The 21,664-nt window shown below is 47.7% G+C and overlaps 3 protein-coding genes across 10 annotated transcripts; 1 reads left to right on the top strand and 2 right to left on the bottom strand.

Annotated features, from left to right (window-relative positions):
* The first annotated feature begins 4,994 nt into the window (after nucleotides 1-4,994).
* On the top strand, nucleotides 4,995-6,641 carry LOC120692231 (heavy metal-associated isoprenylated plant protein 39-like). Its single transcript, XM_039975491.1, has 3 exons — nucleotides 4,995-5,240; nucleotides 5,492-5,567; nucleotides 5,719-6,641. The coding sequence occupies exons 1-3, from the start codon at nucleotides 5,232-5,234 to the stop codon at nucleotides 6,291-6,293; spliced, it is 660 nt and encodes a 219-aa protein (XP_039831425.1). The 5' UTR covers nucleotides 4,995-5,231; the 3' UTR covers nucleotides 6,294-6,641.
* A 1,984-nt stretch (nucleotides 6,642-8,625) lies between these two features.
* On the bottom strand, nucleotides 8,626-14,065 carry LOC120692230 (CBL-interacting protein kinase 9). 7 transcript variants are annotated; one of them, XR_005682551.1, is made up of 16 exons: nucleotides 13,713-14,065; nucleotides 13,051-13,113; nucleotides 12,891-12,962; nucleotides 12,645-12,752; nucleotides 12,461-12,541; nucleotides 12,203-12,256; nucleotides 11,979-12,104; nucleotides 11,797-11,886; nucleotides 11,515-11,637; nucleotides 11,045-11,155; nucleotides 10,645-10,761; nucleotides 10,475-10,531; nucleotides 10,210-10,284; nucleotides 9,760-10,106; nucleotides 8,886-9,638; nucleotides 8,626-8,784 (listed from the first exon to the last, which is right to left on the bottom strand). XR_005682551.1 is itself a non-coding variant. In XM_039975490.1 (14 exons), the coding sequence occupies exons 1-14, from the start codon at nucleotides 13,911-13,913 to the stop codon at nucleotides 10,026-10,028; spliced, it is 1,359 nt and encodes a 452-aa protein (XP_039831424.1). In that variant the 5' UTR covers nucleotides 13,914-14,065; the 3' UTR covers nucleotides 9,673-10,025. The 7 variants fall into 7 exon arrangements, 1 of the variants encoding a protein (XP_039831424.1); XR_005682552.1 differs by having other exon boundaries at nucleotides 8,628-8,970; nucleotides 9,057-9,638; XR_005682555.1 differs by having other exon boundaries at nucleotides 8,628-8,970; nucleotides 9,188-9,638.
* A 4,808-nt stretch (nucleotides 14,066-18,873) lies between these two features.
* On the bottom strand, nucleotides 18,874-21,543 carry LOC120691531. 2 transcript variants are annotated; one of them, XM_039974612.1, is made up of 3 exons: nucleotides 21,351-21,543; nucleotides 20,524-20,694; nucleotides 18,874-19,356 (listed from the first exon to the last, which is right to left on the bottom strand). In XM_039974612.1, exons 1-3 carry the CDS (start codon nucleotides 21,438-21,440, stop codon nucleotides 19,273-19,275), a joined length of 345 nt encoding a protein of 114 aa, XP_039830546.1. In that variant the 5' UTR covers nucleotides 21,441-21,543; the 3' UTR covers nucleotides 18,874-19,272. The 2 variants fall into 2 exon arrangements, with proteins under 2 accessions (XP_039830546.1, XP_039830547.1); XM_039974613.1 differs by lacking the exon at nucleotides 20,524-20,694 and adding an exon at nucleotides 20,089-20,258 and having other exon boundaries at nucleotides 21,351-21,538.
* Nucleotides 21,544-21,664: the final 121 nt, after the last annotated feature.

The following is a 21,664-nucleotide window of genomic DNA, read 5'->3' as shown; positions in this document are numbered from 1 at the left end:
GCACACGTAGGAGGTTGATGCAGAGAAATTATTGATCTAAAAAGAAAGACATTTAGAAATTATTTTAATATTTTAATAAATACTTTGCCTCCCCTACACTTGGATTTCCAACTGTAGGGCCCACATGTTATTCAAATAACTTTGCGAAACAAAATAAAAAGTTCATGAGGTTCGAACCCATGAGCTGCTCTACTGTTTATGGCGGACTAGCCACCACAATGAAATTTGATTTGTACAAGATCAGTATTTTACTAATTTTAAATAAACCCATTGTTTTTATTGCTCCTCAAATTGTCCCGTGTGTTTACATAATAGACATGGGAAAAGTCGTATTTCCTTCCGTTAGCTCCCGTTACTTGGCTGATGATCATCTTTTCTCTGCACAGTAAACAAAAAGCTTGCCGTGTGCACTTATGACCACTAGGGAAATTTTCCCAGAATTTTACCGTGCGTTATAACCCATGTGTTCAATTGCAACACAAGGAAAGATAAATATGATCCCGTGTGCAGAAAAAAGTTTCCCGAGTGTCCATTAACAACACATGGGAAATATTAGAAAGTTACCAAGTGTCTGTTAAAATCCCGTGTGTTCAATTGCAACTCTAGGAAAGATAAATATGATCCCGTGTGCTGAAATAGTTTCCCGTGCGTCGATTATAAACACATGGAAAATATTAGGAGATTACCAAGTGTTTGTAGAAAACACACGGGAGTCCCTCTTGACACTAGGGAGCGTTGCCGATTCTAGTAGTGATAGATTGTTTAATGTCAATAGTGGATAAGGGTAAACAACTTTGTTGGTTAGGTAAATGTTGATCGCATGATCAATGATATGCAACTTTAGCAGATCGACTGAGCATTTTGACTAATTGATTTTAGCATTTTTTTTCATTGTACATAAAGCAATTTATGTGTTTTGAAAAATTATCGTCGAAATATATTCAAATGGGGTCTTGTTTTGAAGGTCTCCTCGAAAGAGATACAGTTGTGCAATCGGAATTTGAATTTGATATATGGTTTAAGAACTACAAATTTTTTAAGTTTTGATGTCGTTTGCACGTGTCACTGCTATCGCGGTGGTGGAGGGCCAATTTAGACTGTTGTACGATACCGCAAATGTACGGCAGGGCGTAATAAAGTCATTAGAGCATCTCTAGCAGTTTGTCATATTTTATTTTGCATATCTTGTGTTTTGCCAACTTCTAAAAAAATATGCCAAGTAAAAAAAAGCTTATCTCCAACAGTTTGGCATAATTCACTTGGCAAACCCAGATCTAACTTACATCAGGAACCCTGAGAGAAAAACAAAATTATATTTATGCTCTTCCACCTCTTGAAAACTTAAATCAGGAACCCTTCTCTGTTATTTATTTCTTTTTTCACCCTCCCACCTGACTAGAAACCACGATGACAATCGCGCGCCGCGCGCGTATATTTGCGCGCTGGAGGCTGATTTTTCCCAAGTTGTCAAAAATTGCCAAGTCTTTTACCAAACTGTTGGAGGAGTATTTTTAATGTTTTGCCAAAAATCAAAGATGACAAGTCGATTTGCCAAATTGCTGGAGATGCTCTTGCCGTTTTTTTAATGGACCGTGACGTATTGTCTTGCGTTGCATCGGGCGAGCAAGTTTTTCTTGGAATAATTGTACGGCTCCACATAAATTTTTGTAGCACACACGGGTTAGGTGTTGCCAAATTAAGCTTCAACAAGGGCAGTTTTTTATACCTACGTCAGCATGATTGGTCCTACGTTTCAGATAGCTAGATCTTGGAGCTCAGGATCGATCTTCAGAACTCATGTAAACTCAGCAACAAAATATATAGCACAATTCATCTTGCATTGACCCCTGAGTAAAGCTCTAAAATGTAAAGCATGTCTTAGAGAAATCTTGCGTAAATTTTGATCAAGTAAGCTCAAGTTTGTTCGGATTTCAAGAGCTAACAATAATGGTAACTTTATTTTTTCTATAAAAATATTATTATTAAACTGGTAATGCTAACTTTAGTGCAACTCTGACTATGCAAACCATGTGAATCAGGCTCCTAGTAGCTGGAATATTTTTTTTATGGCCGGACAATCAGCTTTTTCGTAACCACTTAATATTAGTACTCACCATGGCCCACCAAGGAACACCCAAGACTCAGCAAGGAAAAAGAGAAACCGGAAGCTCATTTTGCAAGAATGTAGGTCGTTCCCTTAAGCACGCAGAAAGAGATAAGGACTTTTCAGAATTCCTAGATCGCAACGGAGCTTCAGAGTTGAGCTTGACTTTTGGAGCTTAACCGATCACCAATCTTCAGAATCAGGATGCTATGCATGCCTTAAGCTCTCACCAGTCACCAGAACGGGCGAACAAAGTTTGACACTTTAACCGTAAGAATGCTTTAATGTAGATGCTTGATGTGACAGTCTAATAGAAGAATCGATCGAGAGCGTTGAAAAAACTGGAGTTGGCTATTGGTAAGATCGACGGCGCACGTTAACTCTGCAAGTTGCTGGAGATACCGTCCTGTTTCGTCTGGTCTGCGTCCAAGATGACAACTTGAGAGTCTTTGGGGTTTTTTTTTTGATAAAACATACCTGTATTCCAAGTTAAGGGAAACGTACACGGACCCGTACAAATACAAGTATGTCAAACAAGGATACGGAAGACCACAGTCCCACCCAACTTGCACAAAGGGCCTTCAGAAAAAGAAAAATTACAAGCAGATCCCTGCCCCCTATGCTCGCCGGAGCTTCCGACGAACCCCGCCACCGGAAGTCGCCGGATCTGGCCGCCGCACGCCCAAGGACCGAAGAGGACTCCATCGCACGAAGACTTTGAAGTGAGCCGCAGAAGATGAAGCCGTCGCTGGTCGCCCATCGGCCGGGGACGCGCCTCGAGTCCCCTCGATCTTGGATCCACCCTCGCCGTCGACGCCGACCGCCACCGCAGGAACCACGAGCCGGATCCACCCTCCAAACATCCATCAATCCCGCAGCAGCCTCCGCAACCTTGAAACAAAAGATCGGCAGGTGCATCCCCGTCGAGAAACGACGAGACGCCGCCGGACAACTCCTAAATAGAGCTCCCACACGGGAAGACTCACCTCCACAGACTCGTCGCCGGTGCCGGAGTAGAGCGCCGCCGAGGGGAGGAAGGCTCCGGGAGGACTTATTCCAACGCAACGCCGCCGCCTCCGCCTCGCCAGCGTCACCTGGAAACCCTAACCTAGACACCCTAGGACCTAACCTACAAACTACCCTGACCGCCGGCGAGAGAGCAGCGGTCTCCACCACCTCGCGATGCCCCGGAGGCCATCGGAGGCGGGGGAGACCACCGTCTCCGCCGACGGCGACGAGATCGCCTTTTCCCCCTCTGTCAACTGTAGCGGAAAGAGAGCCTTCGAGAGAGATTCGAGAGGGGTGAGGTGAGATTGAGAGTCTTTGGTTGGGTGCAAGAAAACGAAGCCTTCCTTTTCAAAAAGAAAAAAGGGAAAAAGAAAAGAAAGCCGATATAAAATACAGCACCAAAATTTATTGCAATCTAAGGTGCCAACAAGGAAAGGATGAGAGCCCTTTTCATGCATGCATGGCCTAGTCCAGTTCAAATTGGATGGCTTTTACGGATCGCGACGGGGCAACCTGAACCTGCGATATGCTCGCCAGAGCCCATCAATGTTATCGCGCATCATCATTCTGATTTTCACGGCGAATTATTAGCAGTCGGAACTAGATGATTGGGTGCCACCGTATATGTCATCTTCAGAGAGCAGCCTTAGCCTCATTGATGATCAGTCCTTAAAGAAACCAAGAGAGGTGGCATGTCCTTATTGCTCATGATCACTTTGCAGATGACAATGACAAGAACAATGGGATCGCAGCAAATGGTTGTTTCTTTTCTTTTTGTTTGGAACAATTGCAGCAAGAGGTTTTGATGAGAAGCAGCAGCCGATTTCCGGCTGGTTGGGGGCCGGCAGGGATTCATTCGAACCACCCGCATTGCGCAGATTCTGAAATCTTTCTCCGCTGTAGCGGACGGTCCCAGATTCTGGTTCGGAGAAGCATCCATGGCGCAAGCATCCAGAGGCGAGAGGAAGCAGAACCCCGCGCCGTACCACTAGACACCAACGGCAGCGTGAATCTACGGCAGAAAAAGCTCGAGGCAGGACGACGGGTCAGGGTCACACGAGCAAGCATGACAGTTCAGGGTCGCGGTAGCTTAGCTAGCTGCTCCTGAAAAGGAGAGAAGTTTCAGTTTCACTTCACCGGAGAATGGCCAAAGGCCTGCTATGGCAGTGGTAGCACCGCTGGAGGCACTCTGCAGAGGTTCTGGGTTTGATCCCTCCTCGGAGGCGAATTTCAGCTCTAGGGTTAAAAAAACTCTCTCGCTTGTCCCACGTCCAAAGCACTGTGGAGCCCGGCCTAACTCACAAGGCGACGGGCCCCGTGTACGGGTGGGGCAGGGGTTCGGGGGTTTTCTTGGTCTGCTGTGAGAAGATCATTCTACCTCTCAAACAATGCCGTGGGGCGGTCTCACCCTCTAGGTCAAGTTTTTTTTTTCACTTCACCGGAGAATGCAGAGGACGACGACGCTGCAGTAGTCTACTAGTACTGCTGGAAACGGAGACGGAGCTGCAGGGACAGAATGATGAGGTCGACGGTGCATGGGAATGGCAGGGAGGCGTGGAGAATGATTGGAGGACGCACGGCAGCGTGGGGGCGGACGTGGACTGCTCGTCCCTTTTGGTGCCTTGCCAGGTCGGAACAAGCCTCGGATAGTCGGATCCCGCCCGGCCTGCAGTGAGTAGGCAGGCAGTGGCCATCCCTCTCCTCGGCTCCTTCCCGGCCCGTCCTCTCCTTCCTTCGCCCTCACACGGCCAGGCCAGGTCAGGTCACACTCACACCATACAAGCACGCAGGCACACTGCACGGCCGAGGCGGCGAGGCCTGGGATAGATAGCACCGGTCACTCGCACCAAGGCTAAGACCTGCCATCCGCCGCCACTAGCCAAGCCAGCCGCTCCGCTTGCCTGTCGCTGTGGCTTGTACCGCGGCCACTGCTCGCTGCGCTTGGCACCAACGCTACCTCCGCTGGTATTTAGAGGAGCCCTCGCTTCGCCTCTCACCCCGCCCCGCCTAACTTTCCTCTGGCTTCTCCACTCCTCACTCCACCCTTGCTCCTGATCCAGTGCCTGCCGCCGCCGCACTCCTTCCCAGCGTTCTAGCTCTTCTTCTCCTCCTCTGAGAAATGTCGAAGGTGAGGCCCCTGTTCTTATTGGATGCGTACCATTTATGATCGTGATTGAGCTTCTCTTGGAATGAGTTTGTGTGCTTTGGAATCAAAGGTCGGCGTCGTTTCTCTGCACTTTTTTTCCCTGCCTGTTCATGTGTTAGGTCTTGTAGTGTAGCTACCTCCCCGTTTGTCACACATTGCCTGCAGCCTTCCTTCCCCTGTTCGGAGGCAGAGTAAACCAACTGACTCTGATGACATGATGCTCCCGTGTGCAGAAAATTGTGGTGAAGCTGGATTTGCATGACAACAAGGACAAGCAGAAGGCTCTCAAGGCCGTCTCCGTGCTCGTCGGTATGTACTATATGTGGTAGCATCACTCACAGTCACAGTAGCATCGCACCGTTGAATGAATCTGACCTGACGGGTCAGTTTAATTCCCTTCCACCATCCTTGTCTGAATCTCTGTTCTGAACAACCCGGGGCTCTTGTCGGTCGTCGTCAGGAATCGACGCCGTCTCGGTGGACATGGCGGCGCACAAGATGACGGTGATCGGCACGGTGGACCCGGTGGACGTGGTGAGCAAGCTGCGCAGCAAGTCCTGGGCCGCGCACATCGACTCCGTCGGCCCCGCCAAGGAGCCGGAGAAGAAGGAGGACAAGAAGGAGGGCGACGGCGCCAAGAAGGAAGGCGACGGCAAGAAGGAAGAGGGGGACGGCAAGAAGGAAGGCGACGGCAAGAAGGAAGGCGACGGCAAGAAGGAGGAGGGCGGCGGGGACGGCAAGAAGGACGGCGAGGGCAAGAAGGAGGAGGAGGGGGACGGCAAGAAGGAGGGCGACGGCAAGAAGGAGGAAGGCGGCGGCGGGGGCGAGAAGAAGCCCGCAGCGGTGGCGCCGCTGCCGTTCCCCATGCACCACATGCCGCCGCCGTACATGAACATGATCACGGCGGACTACATGAACCAGTACCGCCCGCCGCCGCCGCCGCCCCCGGCGTACCACCCGTACGCGCCGCCGCCCTACTACTACGTGCGGAACATGAGCATGGAGGAGAACCCCAACTCCTGCGCCATCTGCTGAAGAAGAAGGTATAAGTAATCGGAAAAGGAAGCCCTCGATCTCCGGCCGCTTTCTCGCGCTGCATGAGATCGATATCGATCGAGGTAGGCGAACCAACGCACGGACGTACGTGTCCCATCCATCCATGTGTCCATCCGTCGTCGTCGATCGTATATATTATTATTATGAGATGATGAGATGACAAGACAAACAAAGAACAAACCTAGCTAGTTTTGCGAGCCCAAACTAGCAGTAAATTTGTATGTATGAACCTAAATCTGTAGCTGAATTTGAATTTTGTGATGAGTAGTGCGTGCATCTGCATCATCTTTTTCTTCGAAGCGATCAACGAGAGGCAGAAGAAAGAGAGAGATAGGAGTATAGGAGTGTGATGGGACAGTCTTGGAGGGAGCCGGGAACGAAGGAATATGTGTGTGGTGTGCATGATAGGTGGGTCGTCATGCACGCATGTGGGAGGGCTGTTCAAACTCTGCTTTCTATAGCCAGGATCATTGGATTGGCGCCACAACCACAATAATGCAAGAAAAGAAACCTGGTTGGCATTTTGTTTTTCAGGCAGGCACTCGCAGCTACTAAGTTGCAGCTAGATGCATGTGCATGTGCTCTGCATTAGTACTGCCGCTGCCTGAGATGTACAGATTGTTCATTTCATGGAAATTTGCCCTATATATAATGGTCTGAACAGGACATGGAAATTTGGGGCTGGTGGAGGAGATCTCCTACTCTACTGGCCGTACGATTTCTAGCCTGTGGCTGTGGGAATCATCAACACCATGGCCATGTGGCAGAGCTGGACGCACTACGCTTTGTTCTTCCATTCCTATGATGCATGTACTACTGTATTGTCTTAGCTGCACGTGCTGTTTGAATTCAAAGGGGACATGAACTGCATTGTCGGTCGGTTGGTGACTTCGAATTTCTGGAAGGACCAACCCTCCACCTCGGGAACGGAAGATCAGCGTTCCGTGTGCGGTTTTCCGGTAGGATCGATTAGCTGAACACCACCAGTGACAGTTGAACAGACTCTGCTCAATGCCTTAATTCTGCCACGAGAATAGTAAAAAATGCAGTAGTAGGTTGGTAAACCAGGACAAAACTCAGAAGCATGCACGCCGACGCATCCAAATTCTTTTATTGAACATGTCGTCATCAGAGTCTGGCGCCGTGGGGGTCCGGTGGTCTAATCGCGTCTGACACGTCTCTCTCCTTGCCACGCTAAGCGCGGCGTCAGGCCACCTAAATCACTTTCTCTAATTCGCCACCACCATCGCGGCGCCATCCATGGCTTTCAAGAGAGAAAGAAGCAGATAAGCCAGCGCAGCCACAGAAAACTTGTAAGAAATCTAGTTGAAAAATAAAATCGCCTGACCATTTGCCGTGCATACTACATCATCACCAAACTTTTGCCACTGAGCCCAACCATATTGAATCGTGGATCATTAGTCGGCCAGCACTTCATTGCAGGCTGGTTTCAGTTTCAGAACCTACTACTCCGTGTAGCTAGCATGAGAATCCACAAAATTAAAAAGGAAAAGGGTTGCCCAAAAGTGGCTAGGCTCTTCCGTGATCTCAAGCCAACCGCAACTTGCAATGCAGCCTACACCGTGTCGAGTTTGTTTATGAGGCATCGAGGCAGCAACAAAACACGGCACCGTCACTAGGGCTCGGAAAAAAGGCGTGGATGGCATTGTGATTTCCAACCTGACACGAGTTGTTTAGCCGCAGAGAAGAGCACCCCCCGGCCGTGCCGTGAGACGTCGCGTCTGCATCCGCGTCGGCAGTTCGCAGCCTCTCTTGCCCGTCTGCCGGTTTCGTCAAATTTTCCGGTGCCGATGACTCGGATGACCCCGACGTCTCCACGCCGCCCATGACGACACGGCAGCCCCTTGGAGCGCCAAAAGGGATTCAGCAGTTTGTATCAGACACGGCGTTCCATTCTGATACGGCGTTCCATTCTGATACAAAATAAATAGCGTCCATTCTGTGCATGTCGGACAGGTGGCGACACTGCAAAATAAATAGCGGACTGCAGGTGTGCAAAATATCAAGCAGCCAAGCAGGACGTCCTGGCTCCTGCTATTTATTTTGCACAGCAGTCCGCAGCTAACCGCTCCCGCCTTTCAGATTGCTACCATTGCACTCCAGCCATCTGCGACGCAGATGTTCCCATCCATGCAGCGTCAGATTCGATGCGACATGCACAGAATTTTCTCGGAAGATAAAAGGGGGGAGCGGCTTTGCAATACAAGAGCTGGTTAGAATTTCTACTAGGAACAAAAGATTCCATTCCGGCAGGCATTGGGGAGCATTTCTGCGTGCTGAACAAAAGATAAAGACAGATCATAGATGTAGACATACATATATCGTCTCCAAAAAGAAACATACCGACTTCCTTAAAATATCGTTTTGCATTTGTCGAAATGTTTTTTTTTAAATGGTGAATTTTTGTTCTTATTGCTCCTACAGAGCTGCTTTTAACCAGCCACCTATCCTGAAACAGAAGAAGACAAGTGAAGCTAATTAGCTAAAGCAATGCTAAACATAGCCTTATTTAATGAAATTAGAAATGAAGATGAGAAAGACCAAGACCACCCTTTATTCCATTATCAGAAGTACACCCTAACACTGTGGTCGCAACCTCAATAACCTTGTCAAATCTGGCAATTGTAGTCCTGCACTGCTAATGGCACCAAAACATGTTATTTTCAAGAGCTCTTTTATAATGATTGTAAAGTACCAATGGGTACTTTCAGGTATTTTTACCTTGAACTTTTTTCGTAAAATTTCTCTATTTTCAATAGTCCTTTTTACTGTCTGGTTAAATTTAGCGGTACCTCTAAAGACAGTAAAATTAGCCTATTTGAAGGAGCCAAGCCTGTGGTGAAAAAAAAAACCATCCTTAGGCTTTGATTGGGAGAGGTTGCAGCTTTTGAAGCCTATCGAATTCCTACCAGAACCACCGACGAACACCTGCATTTGCAGTAATTTTACTTGTTAAGTCCCGAAGTGTCCACCTCCAGCGGCAGGTAGCTGCAGCTTCACTTTCAGTGGTCTTCACCTCCATCGAGTTCAGGCATAACGAGTTCTGCAACTCCCGTGCAGGTCCTAGCTCCAGGGTTCACCAACTTGAGTCACGGTGGATTATCTTACACATTCAGACTGCCCTGATACCGTATCCAGCAGGGTACATGTACACTTGGTCATACCAGAGGCAACTACTCCAGGGGCGCCAAGATAAAGGTCGGTTTACCGTAAGCAAACAAAATTCTAACCATTTATGTGCGCAGAGCAGGGGTCACATCCGGCTGAGCCCGCTGAAAATTCGCTGGACCTGGACGAGAGAACCTGACAAGAGGATGCATCCCAAGGATCAGGCGTATAGCCTTCAAAAATATCAAGTTCAGGTTCATAACTGGCCAATTGCGCAGTTAGCATTCCCACATTAATTTTCACAGTATGCTATTACCTTGAAACTGAATAAAGGCACACTCAGCCCTGGTGGCAACCGAAGCATTCAGGATACCTACTTTACATCCCATACATATTGCCGTTACAATATTACCAGGATGCCAGGATCCCAGGGAGGGCCTCGTCATATGTATGTGTACAATCGCGCTCATTAAAAAGGCGCCCTCTTTTACTCCAGAAAGATTTTGACCGCTAATGCGGTACCATTCGAACAGACGGCCTACAAATGCGGCCTTTGAAGATACACAACAGGTCCCGTTGGAATTACTTTGCCTGTTTCTTACTTGCGTCAGATTCAGCATTCCACACTATATCTTTCAACTCTGACGAGAAATTCTTGTAGAACTGCATGCGATTTTGACAAAACCATATGTTAATTACTTGAAAGTACCAAGACAAGCAATCAGAGAATAATAATAACAGGAAATAGCATAATTTGAGAACGCACATTGTGAAACTCCAATGTGTCTCCTCCAGTTTTACGAAGCTCAACCATGTGAAGCGATGGAGCAACCTCAAAAACCTGCAAACAAAATAAATCATGGAGACATGCAAGGGAAAGACTTGGACAACAGAATTAGTTATTGTTATGCTCAATATATTGCCCTAAAATTTTTTCATTACAAAAAGAATAAAGGTTGATGCACAACTATGCAATTTTAACAAGATATAGTCCAAAGTTGCAAAACTGAACATAGAGCTAAAGCCAGTACCTCCGTTGCTACAGACAAATGACCTTTTCTTCCAGTCTTATCACCTTTCAATTTCATCTGGAAGTCCAAAATGGAAGATGCGTAAAACATTAATTCCATAAATAATGCAAATTACAAAGAAAACATTAGTTCACATATTACTAGCCATTTATTAAAAAAATGCCACACACCTTATAATTTTGCTTCCGCACATTGAAACCAAGTGGTCCACAAGCCTCTTCTATTTTAGACATGATCTCTTGTGCCGTACATTGAGATGTAAAGGATGTTTCCCGCTTTACCGTTCCCTATTTAAAACAGACTTGCCTTAGTATGGAATCAAGAAAAAGGTGTACTGAAATCACAATTTCTTTCCATCTTGGTTTAGTCGCCCTGTCTGCTTTCTGACTAGGCTTACATTAGCAACACTCCAACATGCTAATCTTCAAGACTGCAACATACTCAGAAATTGGGGAAATAATAGATGACCAACCACCTACCATCTGCTTCTAAATGGAATGTCCCCTTGAAACTAATCTTTAACACATTCCAAATTGAGAAAATAGTAAATTGAAATCACTATGGACTCACCATCATCTCCTTCTCAAAAAGATTTCCAAGGTTGAAGCCCTGTGATCTTGAAATAAGAGCAAATGCATTCATGGATTCTGGTCTCTCCCTTTTCTCCGCCACAAGATATTCCTATGATATCAAAAGGAAAAGGTAACCAATTACACGGTGCCTATATGTAACAACTATATATCCTTTAACTGAGATGTAGACCAATCTGATATTTTAAGGGACAACCTATATCCATTATGAAAATCTCAAGACATTTGAGTGAATAAAAAAAAAGAATGAGAATAGTTCCACCCTGCCTTAGATATTCTCAATCTGGTCTTACAAAATAAAATGAAGATAGAAAGATTCAACATACAACAACGGCTGTCAATAATGTAAGTGTAAAATAGAACTTTAGAAAGTTTTTAGAACACATAATATTTCTAGGATGATTTTCTAGTTAATTGCAAGTTAAAATGAACCCTTAGTCTGTATTATACCTCTGAATCATTGAATGCAGCATCAACATCATCAAGGCTAACATCTTCACCTTGTTCAAAACGTGGTGGCTTATAGTCCTTTTTGAACCATTCATCTTTCAAAATTTCTGCAATTGTTATCCTCTGCAGAATAAAATAACCATTTTCTCAAACAGTGATGAGAGTTTACTTCTAAGAAGATAATAATTCAGATGACTGGTAGTGGTCTACTGGCTACAGCACAATGGTTAATTTTGAAAAAGGGCTGCAGATATTCAAAACGCACATTTAATTCACACTTACCGTTTCAGGATTAGGATCAATAATGCGCTTAATGAATTTCTTTGCACTGGGAGAGAACCATGGCGGACAAGAAAAATTTGCCTGGCAGATCTGCAGAGGAAATCATAAAAGGAAATCATCCCAAAATTACCAGTAAGTTTCACAAGACAAGCCAATATTCTAAGTCTATCACACAAACTCACCAGTTTGTACAGCCTCGAAAGATTGGAATCATCAAAGGGTAAATATCCGGCCATAAGAACAAATAGGATTATGCCACAGGACCATACATCAGCAGCCATACCATCATAACCTTTATCGGCAAGCACCTACAGTAACAGTCCGATGCTTATACATCTTGAAGCACATTAATCACACAAGGCTGCAACAAAATAAGCCGATAACTAATGAAAGGTGAGAAATTCACCTCAGGTGCAACATAGTTTGGCGTTCCACAAGCAGTATGCAGAAGCCCATCCTCCTAATAGATCAACACAAGAGTTAATGGAAATTCTTTTTATTTAATCATCTATTCCTGGAATATATTTTTAGAGAAGGTAGAAAGTTATGTCGATTGACCCGGACGATGCTGTATGATCCCAAAATGCATCGCCCTCATATGGAAACAAAAGGGCTTAACTATTGAACATGTAAAGTGCAAATTTCTAATAGATAGAGATCATACTTTTGTTTGTGGTGCGAAGGCACTCAGTCCGAAGTCTGAAACTTTAAGGGATCCATGTGAATCAAGAAGCAAATTTTCTGGCTGCAAAAGAAACATGAGACATCCTTGAATTAGGAAGTGTACCACATAGCATCTATAATTAAGGAATAACGCATCAGAAAGATAGCAGAATAATTGGACAAACCTTCAGGTCTCTATGGTAAACTCCTCGACTATGGCAGTAATCAACCGCATTTATAAGTTGATGAAAGTATCTCCTTGCTTCATCTTCACCCAGCCTCCCAGAATTGACCTAAATTATCAAGATGACCTCAATAAACATATGTGCCATGGTCTCAAAACTAAGCTCACATGTTTTCTTTTGGGGGCATGGGTAAGCTCAAAGCAGTAGTAACGAGTAACAATATCAGGCGAAGTTTGAGGGCCGTACAATTTTATCAAATAGCTCCCCTCCTTCAGCAAATTCAAGAACCATGTATATCTTTGTTTTGCTAGCCATAACCTATGAAAAGCACACGTATTGAGCAAGATGGAAGATGAAAAGGTAATGAAACCTATATTATCATGTCTCTGCAAATATTTCAAGGTACCTCATGCAACTGGACCACATTGGGATGTTTGATTAGCTTCATAGTCGAAATCTCCCGTTTGATCTGAAAGTGGAACAAGTAGTGAGCTTTCACATTCCAAGCTCAAGTTACGCAGAATGCAGCAAGGTTCAAACCAATGCATGCTAGTATATTGATATTTCATCACGACACGACAGCAGATTATTTTTTTTCTTTTTTGGTTTTCCTTCGGTAAAATGTGTTGAGAGAAACTTCTGACAAGCATCGACAGAAGTATTCCATAAACATCATCTAGGCGTGAATCATTGTTCGTCGAGTCAGAATGGTTTCGTCTCTGATTTGGCGATCAGATAAAGGTCACAATTTCCAATCTGAATTTGATCCCCCTTTCAATCTGATTCGCCAGAGCATCAATCAAAAGCTTAAGAAGCACGGACGGGACACCGGACTCGGGATTTTTCCCCGTCGCAAACAATCCCAATCCCCAAGAGAGCAGAATCTGGAGCATGACAGCGACGTCCAGGGATATTCCGTTTTATTATCCTCCTCCATTTTGCCACGAATAAATTATAGAACGATCTTGCTATGCTAAGCCTAGTATTTTTTTTAATTCATTCAGGTAGGATTCGAATTGATTACTGGTTGTAAAAGGGCAGGATTCCGATGAGCGAGGGGTGGCAGACCTGCTCGACCATCTTGTGCCGGAGGACGTGGTTGCGGTCGAGCACCTTGATGGCGCAGACGGCGCCGGTGCGGGAGTCGCGCGCGTGCTTGACCTTGGCGAAGCTCCCCTCCCCGATGGTCTTCCCGAGCTCGTACGGCCCCACCCGCGTCTTCCTCCCCGCCGCCGCCGCCGGCGGCTTGGGCGCCGCGGACTCCGCCATCCGGGCCGGCGGGACAGGCGAGCCGATCGGAGGCTCGGACAGGGCGGGCGCGACGGGGCGCCGCGGGGTCGCGTTGTTTGGTTGGCGCGTTTCGTTGGATCGACGGGACGAGAGCGCGGTGGATTTGCTGTGGCTGCCGCCGTCCGCCCCCTGCGCGCGCGTGCGGTTTATAAGCCTCTGCGCTGGTGGGCCCGGCCCGTCCCGTCCCGTCCCACCGTTCCGTTGGGGAAACGCGTGGGGTGCGATGAGAAGATGTACGCAGGCGGCGCGTGGAGCTGCCGCGCCGCGGCGTCCTTCTTGGGGGGTGGGGCCCACAGAGTCGTGTCGTTTCTGCTGTGGTCAGGTCGAGCTGGTGCTTATCTCTATCTAGCAAACCACCCCCCCCCGCGGTGGCCCGCCCGGTGCCTTGCGCAAGGCTCGCGCTCGGTGGGGCCAACCGGATCGGACCGGACGGCCAGGACCAGGTTGCGATGGAATGGAAGGTTCTGCTGTTTCTGCATGCGTCCATGCGAACGGGCAGCGGGGAGCTCCGGATAACATTTGGTCATGGCGATTCGCAGGTGGTGGTGGCCGTGGATGACCCACCAATCGGTCCATCGCACGGCTTGCTTTGAACAACATGCGCTTGCATCAGATCAAGATCAGATAGAGTATACCACTCGTACTCCCTACTCCGTACTTCCGTAGGATGATGATAACAGGATACTAGTGCCGTCCTCGCACGCAGCTTCCCGGAAGGAGCCTCCCGTACACAAATCATGCAGCCGTCGAAAACGACGCGCTCTGCACTTGCGGTTCTCCTCCTCTCCTGCCGTGACACGCTTTGCTGGTACAAAATGCGCGGCGGGCCCCGCTGACTACTAGAGAATGACCGGTCCGGGGCACACACGAGTGGCACGGCCTCGGATCCGCCAGCGAGATCTTTACCCCGTGCCTGCCTCAGCCAGTGCGCGTCGCTGGCTTGGGATCCCGCCGGTGACGATCGATCGAGTGGCTGCCTGCCTGCCTCCACTCCCCCACTCCACCCTCCCGATCAATCATGCAGCGGGCGAGGGTGGTCGCCCTCCAACGTCGACTCGCCCGCGCTGCCGCCACAACTAATTCCACACGCAACACAGGCCGGTATGGGCCATGCCTTTGTCTGGCCCAGTGTCTCGCTCACGCCGGCCATGGATTCACCGCCTCTCACGCACACACCCATGGATAGCGTGGTGTCTGTAGGAATAATAATCGTTATTGAGATCGCGATTGATTTATCAAGTGGACAGGCATGCATTATTGCGTTCAGGTTGATTATTAGGAGGACTTTTTGGGGGCGTCAATTATGGTGACGGGGACACGAGCGAGATGCATGCTCGGAGGAGACACTTGCCCTTGTACAGCAGCAGGAGGACGCTGCTCTGCTGCCGCAGAATCATCCGAATCTGATTGGGCCATGTTTCTTCTTGGCTGACGGTGGTTCGGCCTGCTTGATGATGATGATGATAGGATAGCCGAGCAACCGAGTAAAATAAGCCCAGCCCATGGAAAGGGCCCGAGACAATCCATCACATACGTCAAGTGGGCCTAGCCCGCACACAAAAGAAAAGCCTAGCCCCATGGGCCATGGCTCCGTTCGTCTGTCGTCGCCCCAAAAAGGTTTAAAAAACCTCTTACCCTAAAAAAAAGGTTTTAAAAAACCTCTAAAAAAAGGTTGAAAAAACCTTTTTGTTTTCAAGGTTAGCTGCATTCCAAGATGCTGTGATCCAACAACAGTGCGTGCGATGCGATGGCAGCGCAAGGTGGTCGCCCGTGACTCTGCCTGCCTGCCTGCCGCTCGCCGACGCCGCGCTCGCCTGCCGGCCTGCGTGCGTGATCGCGGGCGGCGTCATCGTAACTCGAAACCGGAGCAGCTTCCATTTGGAGTAGCCAGCAGGCATCGGAACCCGCAGACGCAGAGGCAGAGGCCTCTGCAATGCATGCCGCCGCTTCCATTCCCAACGGCAGCGTGCACGGTGTGTCATCAATCATCATCCCAAGAAAGAAGGGGGCAGACACAACAATTGAATCAACACATGGAAACCGAATGAATTCTGACTCCGATAGAGAGGTAGGTGAGTGACGCGGACATGTCCTAGCAGCTAGTGGTGCCTTCAGGAAGGAGATGCTCCAGCTCCACATTTTGAAGCGGCTAGTAGGATGATGGATCGATGGTCAAGTGGAAGTGGGGGTGCTTGAGATCATCAGATTCCTCCTCGGCTGTCCGTTACGCAGGCTACATACAGAACCGCCCTCTTCTCTGACCAAGCTGCTTTAATTTGACAGGATCAGATGCTCATTCCGTGCTCACATCGATGCAACCGTCTTCCTCATCCGATTCTGTCACATTCCATATAGATATAGGAGTAGTACGCGCTTGCATGTACTATATAGATGACTAGTAGTAGATCCATGGCAGCTGAACAACCCGACAAAGCTTTCGTCCAAATCCTTCCACAATCCGAGAGACCCAGATGGAGCATTAGATTCGAAAGTAGTGGTGCGTCCGGCGTGTGCGTGACATGTGGGCCAGGCAGGTGTAAACCGAAGCCAACGCCGAGGCCTTGATGGAGCAAGATTTGCACAGACACTCCTGGTATTATATAAATAATATAATAATAACCTCTCGCCGTCCGTCCGCCCACTTGTCTGGGCCATCATGATCTACAATGCCCCCAAGACGTCCATTCCCAGATGTCACACCAGATACTACAATTAATCAAAGGAACCCATTAATCAAAGAGCCACAGAGCACTTCCCTGCTCGTGACATTTTTTGGGTTTGCTACCATTCAAACGTGAGTTATCGTGAAGGGGAAGCACATCGCCGCCGCGCCCGCAACAAGTAACGAGACTACTAGTATATTTTCACTTTCAAAGTATCTCTGAGCCTGACAGTGCAGATGGCAGTTCATCCACAATATATATATTATTTCATTTCATTTTACCTGGCCAACTAAAATCCATTCAAGTGCAAATTCTGCAGGGGGGGTGTTTAATTTCGTATTCAAATGGAAATCCCGCGTTCTGAAACGGCTGCCAACCAACCAAATCTGCTTGTATTAAACAATCAACAAATCATCCGCAAATCAGTAGAGAGTAAACTCCCGTAGTAGTGCTACTGCTACGAGCAAACTGGTGTTCCGATTCACATTCCGGCCGGCCATGACATGATGACAAGAACCAAAGAAAGACGAGGAACGAAGAGAAAAAAAAAATGTACACCCAAGACCAAGACCAAGAGCAAGACCCCACCCTACTGAACCTGCATGGATGGAGATGGACGGTTCATCTCTCCGGGACCAGGACCACGGCGGGGGCGGGGGCGGGCGGGCGGCCGTCGCCGGCGCGGAGGCGGCCGAGCCAGCGTCCCGCGCCGGAGGCGAAGAGGGAGAGCCAGGCGACGAGCGGCGTGCCGAGGAGGACGAGGCCGACGGGCACCATCCAGAGCTGCTGGTGCGCCGGGTGGAACGCCAGCGCCCACCACACCAGCACGCCGGCCCCCGCCAGCCCCACCCCCGCCACGGCCGCCGCGCCCGCCCACGCCGCCCGCCCTTCCACCCGCTCCCCGCCCGTCTCCACGTCGACGACGTGCCCAGCGGGCCTCCTCCCGCCGCCCGCCGCCTTGGCCGCCGCCTCTCGCTGCGCCATGACGACGTGAGCGTCGACTGGTGGCACAGCACGCGGGGAATTGAATTGAAGGGCAGCAGCGCAGCGCAGGCAGCTGGGGAGGGGTCATGTGGGCGGGGTTATCTGGTGACGCCAATCCCGGGCCAGGCCAGCCCAGGCCTCGCGCCTCACGCTCACGCGACGCGCCACCGGGGTTTTACTTCCTCCCTCCAGCTGCCAGCTGCTCAGTTTATTTCCACGTCAGATCACGACCAGCTTTGAAATCGCTGGTGCTTGTTTGTCCGCGGCACGCCACGTCATCCAGCCGCTTGCATGCCCTGCCCTGTGCCCTGCCCCTCCGGCTGGCTCGACGTTCGGGTGTGTTTAGTTGATGAAAAAGTTTAGTTTTTGGCACTGTAGCATATTTCGTTGTTACTTGATAAATAATATTTAATTATGAATTAATTAGATTTAAAAAATTCATCTTGTGCTAATTAGTTAGACTGCGTAATTAGTTATTTTTTTCAACTGCATTTAATACTTCATGTATGTGTCCGAAGATTCGATGTTACTGATTCTGTGTGAACTTTTTTGAAAATTAAACGGGGCACACGGATTATGGTGTTGCTCACTGGCTCCTCTCCAGTTCAAGGATCAGAAGAAGTTACTGCCTGACAGCCACCTCTGATAACGCCACCTTTTCTGAAGAACGCACACAGGACACGGTGTTCTGGCGTACGCCCCCTGCAATGGTGCAGATGAAACAGAGAAGAGCGTGACATCTGCCGTTCGTTGTCTGACCTACAGCACTTCGAATCACAAGCTGTTTACTCCTTGGTAAGCAACTTTTTATAAAGTGAGGATCGGCTTGCTGAAAGCTCCTCAAGATGTTTTCCTTCAACGGGTAAAAGCCTTTCCACGCTATTCCGCACTTGCTCGATTCCTAGTCGATCTGTCGAAAGCCCAATTGATCTGCACCTCTCTTGCCGCAGATATCGCTAGCGTGAAAGCACCGTCCAGGCACTAGCCACATGAATGTCAGGCACATCATCACCTGTGGCAGCTCCGGCATGATTGCAGATGTCTGGAAACAGTTGATAGACCAGTCTGAATGCCATACCAAAATTCAACAGGGGAGAGGTGACAAACTCCTGCGGATGATACTATACTACCACAGCTTGATTTGTCTCACCTTGAAACCAAAATAAAAAAGCAACCCACCATATACATACAATGACAGTGGTAAATTCCAATGCAGCAGTACCGTCTCTGTTAAGTTAGTAAAGAGCTGGGCTGTTATCCTAATTGCGGAAGAGATGAGCTCAAGTGGCACCTTGCAGACCATAATAGGCACATTGTATTAACCGACTGAAAAAGTCATGGTCCAATTTCTCTTTGCATTGGGATGGACAAAAAACATACAAGAAGAACAAGAGGCTCAGCTTATGTTACAGCTAACACTAATTGTTGATACAATGGCAGTGGTAAATCTCAATGCAGAAGAACCATCTCAGTTAGTAAAGAGCTGGACTTTCATCCTAATAGGGAAAGAGCTGAGCTCAAGTGGGACCTTGCAGACCATAATAGGCACATTGTATTAACCGACTGATAAGGTCATGGCCCGATTTCTCATTGCATTGGGATGGACAAACATCCTATGGGAACATACAATACAAGAAGAATAAGCAGTTTCAGCTTATGCTTCAGCTAACACTAATGGTCAAATCTTCCTCCTAGTCCGTGTTCTGTTTCTCCTCTATGCTTGATTTGCTAAGGATAAAAACACCAAGAATGATAAGACTGGCACCTGCAAACCACTGGATAAACACATTTCCATGTGAAAAAAAGCTGTGCTAAGCATCACAAAATAATCCCAAGACAATCATGTCTTTAAAGGAAACATATTATAATAATTAATAAAGACACCAAATTGCACTGAGTCTTGCACTAGTTAGTTTGTTGATATTGGCAAGGATTAGCTGATATAGATCATGTGGTACACTAGTATTTCACATAAGGATGCACAGGATGATGCTATATATTAATGCTCATGCTGATGCACTAGATTATCTTTGTTGTCCAGCAATTAATGGTTCCAATGTGTTATTCGTCCTATATGAATCAGTTGTACATATCAAGAAACCACTGTTAGAAGAGATAACACTAAAATTGGAAATCTCTTTCGTCATGACATCATTTGGCTCATCATATAATATACCAATACTCAAAGGCTTTCTTTGACCATGATGAGGAAACAAGGACGAATTTGCATGGTTAAAACATAAGGCCAAAGGAAAAATGCACCTATCCAAACATGATGAAATTCCACACTCCATGACATCTTTTTTGGTATCCTACATAGGGGTTCCAATATACTATTATTATCAGTCTCTAACTCCTCTAGTATACATTAACTCCTGTACCATGGAAGAAGCAGTTCAGGTCGGCAATTGGACATTTTGATAGAGATCACAAATGTAACAAATAAATGGAGACACAATGATCCTTACGATGCACCGCAAAAAAAAAAAGGAGAATTCCCATGTTACCTTAGAAGGCAGGGGCTCATGAAACAGGAAATACCCTGCAAGCCCTGACGAGATGAAGTTGGCAGCGAAGTTTGTGACAGTTGCCTGGAGGGATGACAAAGCTTTGAGGCTGTTGACATAACACCCCCCATTGTCACGTTGAAAAGTACCACCATACCATATTTGAGCAGCTGAGTTAGATGAGATCAGAGTAAGTGACAGTGTAATTGGTGCCATGCCCATGACATCTTTTTTGGTATCCTACATAGGGGTTCCAATATACTATTATTATCAGTCTCTAACTCCTCTAGTATACATTAACTCCTGTACCATGGAAGAAGCAGTTCAGGTCGGCAATTGGACATTTTGATAGAGATCACAAATGTAACAAATAAATGGAGACACAATGATCCTTACGATGCACCGCAAAAAAAAAGAGGAGAATTCCCATGTTACCTTAGAAGGCAGGGGCTCATGAAACAGGAAATACCCTGCAAGCCCTGACGAGATGAAGTTGGCAGCAAAGTTTGTGACAGTTGCCTGGAGGGATGACAAAGCTTTGAGGCTGTTGACATAACACCCCCACATTGTCACGTTGAAAAGTACCACCATACCATATTTGAGCAGCTGAGTTAGACGAGATCAGAGTAAGTGACAGTGTAAATTGTGCCATGAAGCAGGGAACTGAAAGCTCAGGCACATTAGTAAGAAATAGTTTTTTTTTCCCTAACTGAAAGAGGCAGATGCTTGTTTTTTCTCCTTCCATGAGTGCATAATGTTTCCATTTCTTTTCCAAGAAAAACTCTAGGGACAAAGCTGCCAATGCTATGTAAGCAATTCTCTCTTTGGTTTCTCTCTTCTTTGTTTTAGATAGCTGCTAGTACCAGGGTTAGCATACAGCTTTACACTGGTTATTCTACCTGCTCTGCACTATAAGCAGGGAACGAACCCCTTTGGTTGGTATAAAGTATAAACTAGTGAGGTACAGTATTGTTCACGAATTGAAACGTACTACTACTCTAGCACATCATAAGTCAGCGCCTCATTTCTTCATGTGATTCCATTTGTGTTCATCAAACTGAGAGGGTCAATTCTAAAGTCAAATTCTCCGGCACACATTTGGGATTACAAGCAATTCATAATCATGACCATGAACTCATCATCCAAGTAAATTGACTAGCCCGAAGCTCCGACGCCGAGCCAAAAAGGAATCTCAGATCGTGTAGGGATTGCGAGCGGTAGAGAGGGAGGAGGGGGTAGGTTGGTGTCGTCTGTCGTGGTACCAGAGTAGCGAAGAACTTGGCGGAGATGGCGGCGAGCGCGGCGTTGAAGCCCGCAGCGAGGGCCCACCCGTATCCGCCGCCGTTCGCCATCCCTCGACCTCACCGGAGATCCGCTCCTCCCTCTGATGCTGGACCGATGGTGGATGGAACCGGCCGGCCGAGAAGACTGGAAACAACTGGGCTGAGAAGCCCGGAATTGAGAAGCGGGCTCTTCTAATATTACCAGGCCCCCACCCGGTAAATGGGCCGTCCTAATTGTTAATAAGGCAGCTTCTGGCTTTGTCATCAAGGCCCATATGCATTCGCCGGTGCCC

Source organism: Panicum virgatum, chromosome 9N (genome assembly GCF_016808335.1).
Source record: "Panicum virgatum strain AP13 chromosome 9N, P.virgatum_v5, whole genome shotgun sequence".
NCBI lineage: Eukaryota > Viridiplantae > Streptophyta > Magnoliopsida > Poales > Poaceae > Panicum > Panicum virgatum.
This window is presented reverse-complemented; position numbering and strand designations above follow the sequence as displayed.

Bases quoted from the DNA above. Each gene is read 5' to 3' on its own strand.
- LOC120692231 (XM_039975491.1), top strand. The intron at 5,568-5,718 runs GTATGTACTATA...GGTCGTCGTCAG, and splicing joins GGCCGTCTCCGTGCTCGTCG to GAATCGACGCCGTCTCGGTG.
- LOC120692230 (XM_039975490.1), bottom strand. From the start codon at position 13,913: ATGGCGGAGTCCGCGGCGCCCAAGCCGCCGGCGGCGGCGGCGGGGAGG. The intron at 10,762-11,044 runs GTGAGTCCATAG...TGTTTTAAATAG, and splicing joins TTTTTGAGAAGGAGATGATG to GGAACGGTAAAGCGGGAAAC. The intron at 10,107-10,209 runs GTGCGTTCTCAA...AATCGCATGCAG, and splicing joins ACACATTGGAGTTTCACAAT to TTCTACAAGAATTTCTCGTC.
- LOC120691531 (XM_039974612.1), bottom strand. From the start codon at position 21,440: ATGGCGAACGGCGGCGGATACGGGTGGGCCCTCGCTGCGGGCTTCAAC. The intron at 20,695-21,350 runs GTACCACGACAG...CGTCTAACTCAG, and splicing joins CCAAGTTCTTCGCTACTCTG to CTGCTCAAATATGGTATGGT. The intron at 19,357-20,523 runs GTAACATGGGAA...GTGTTTATCCAG, and splicing joins ATGAGCCCCTGCCTTCTAAG to TGGTTTGCAGGTGCCAGTCT.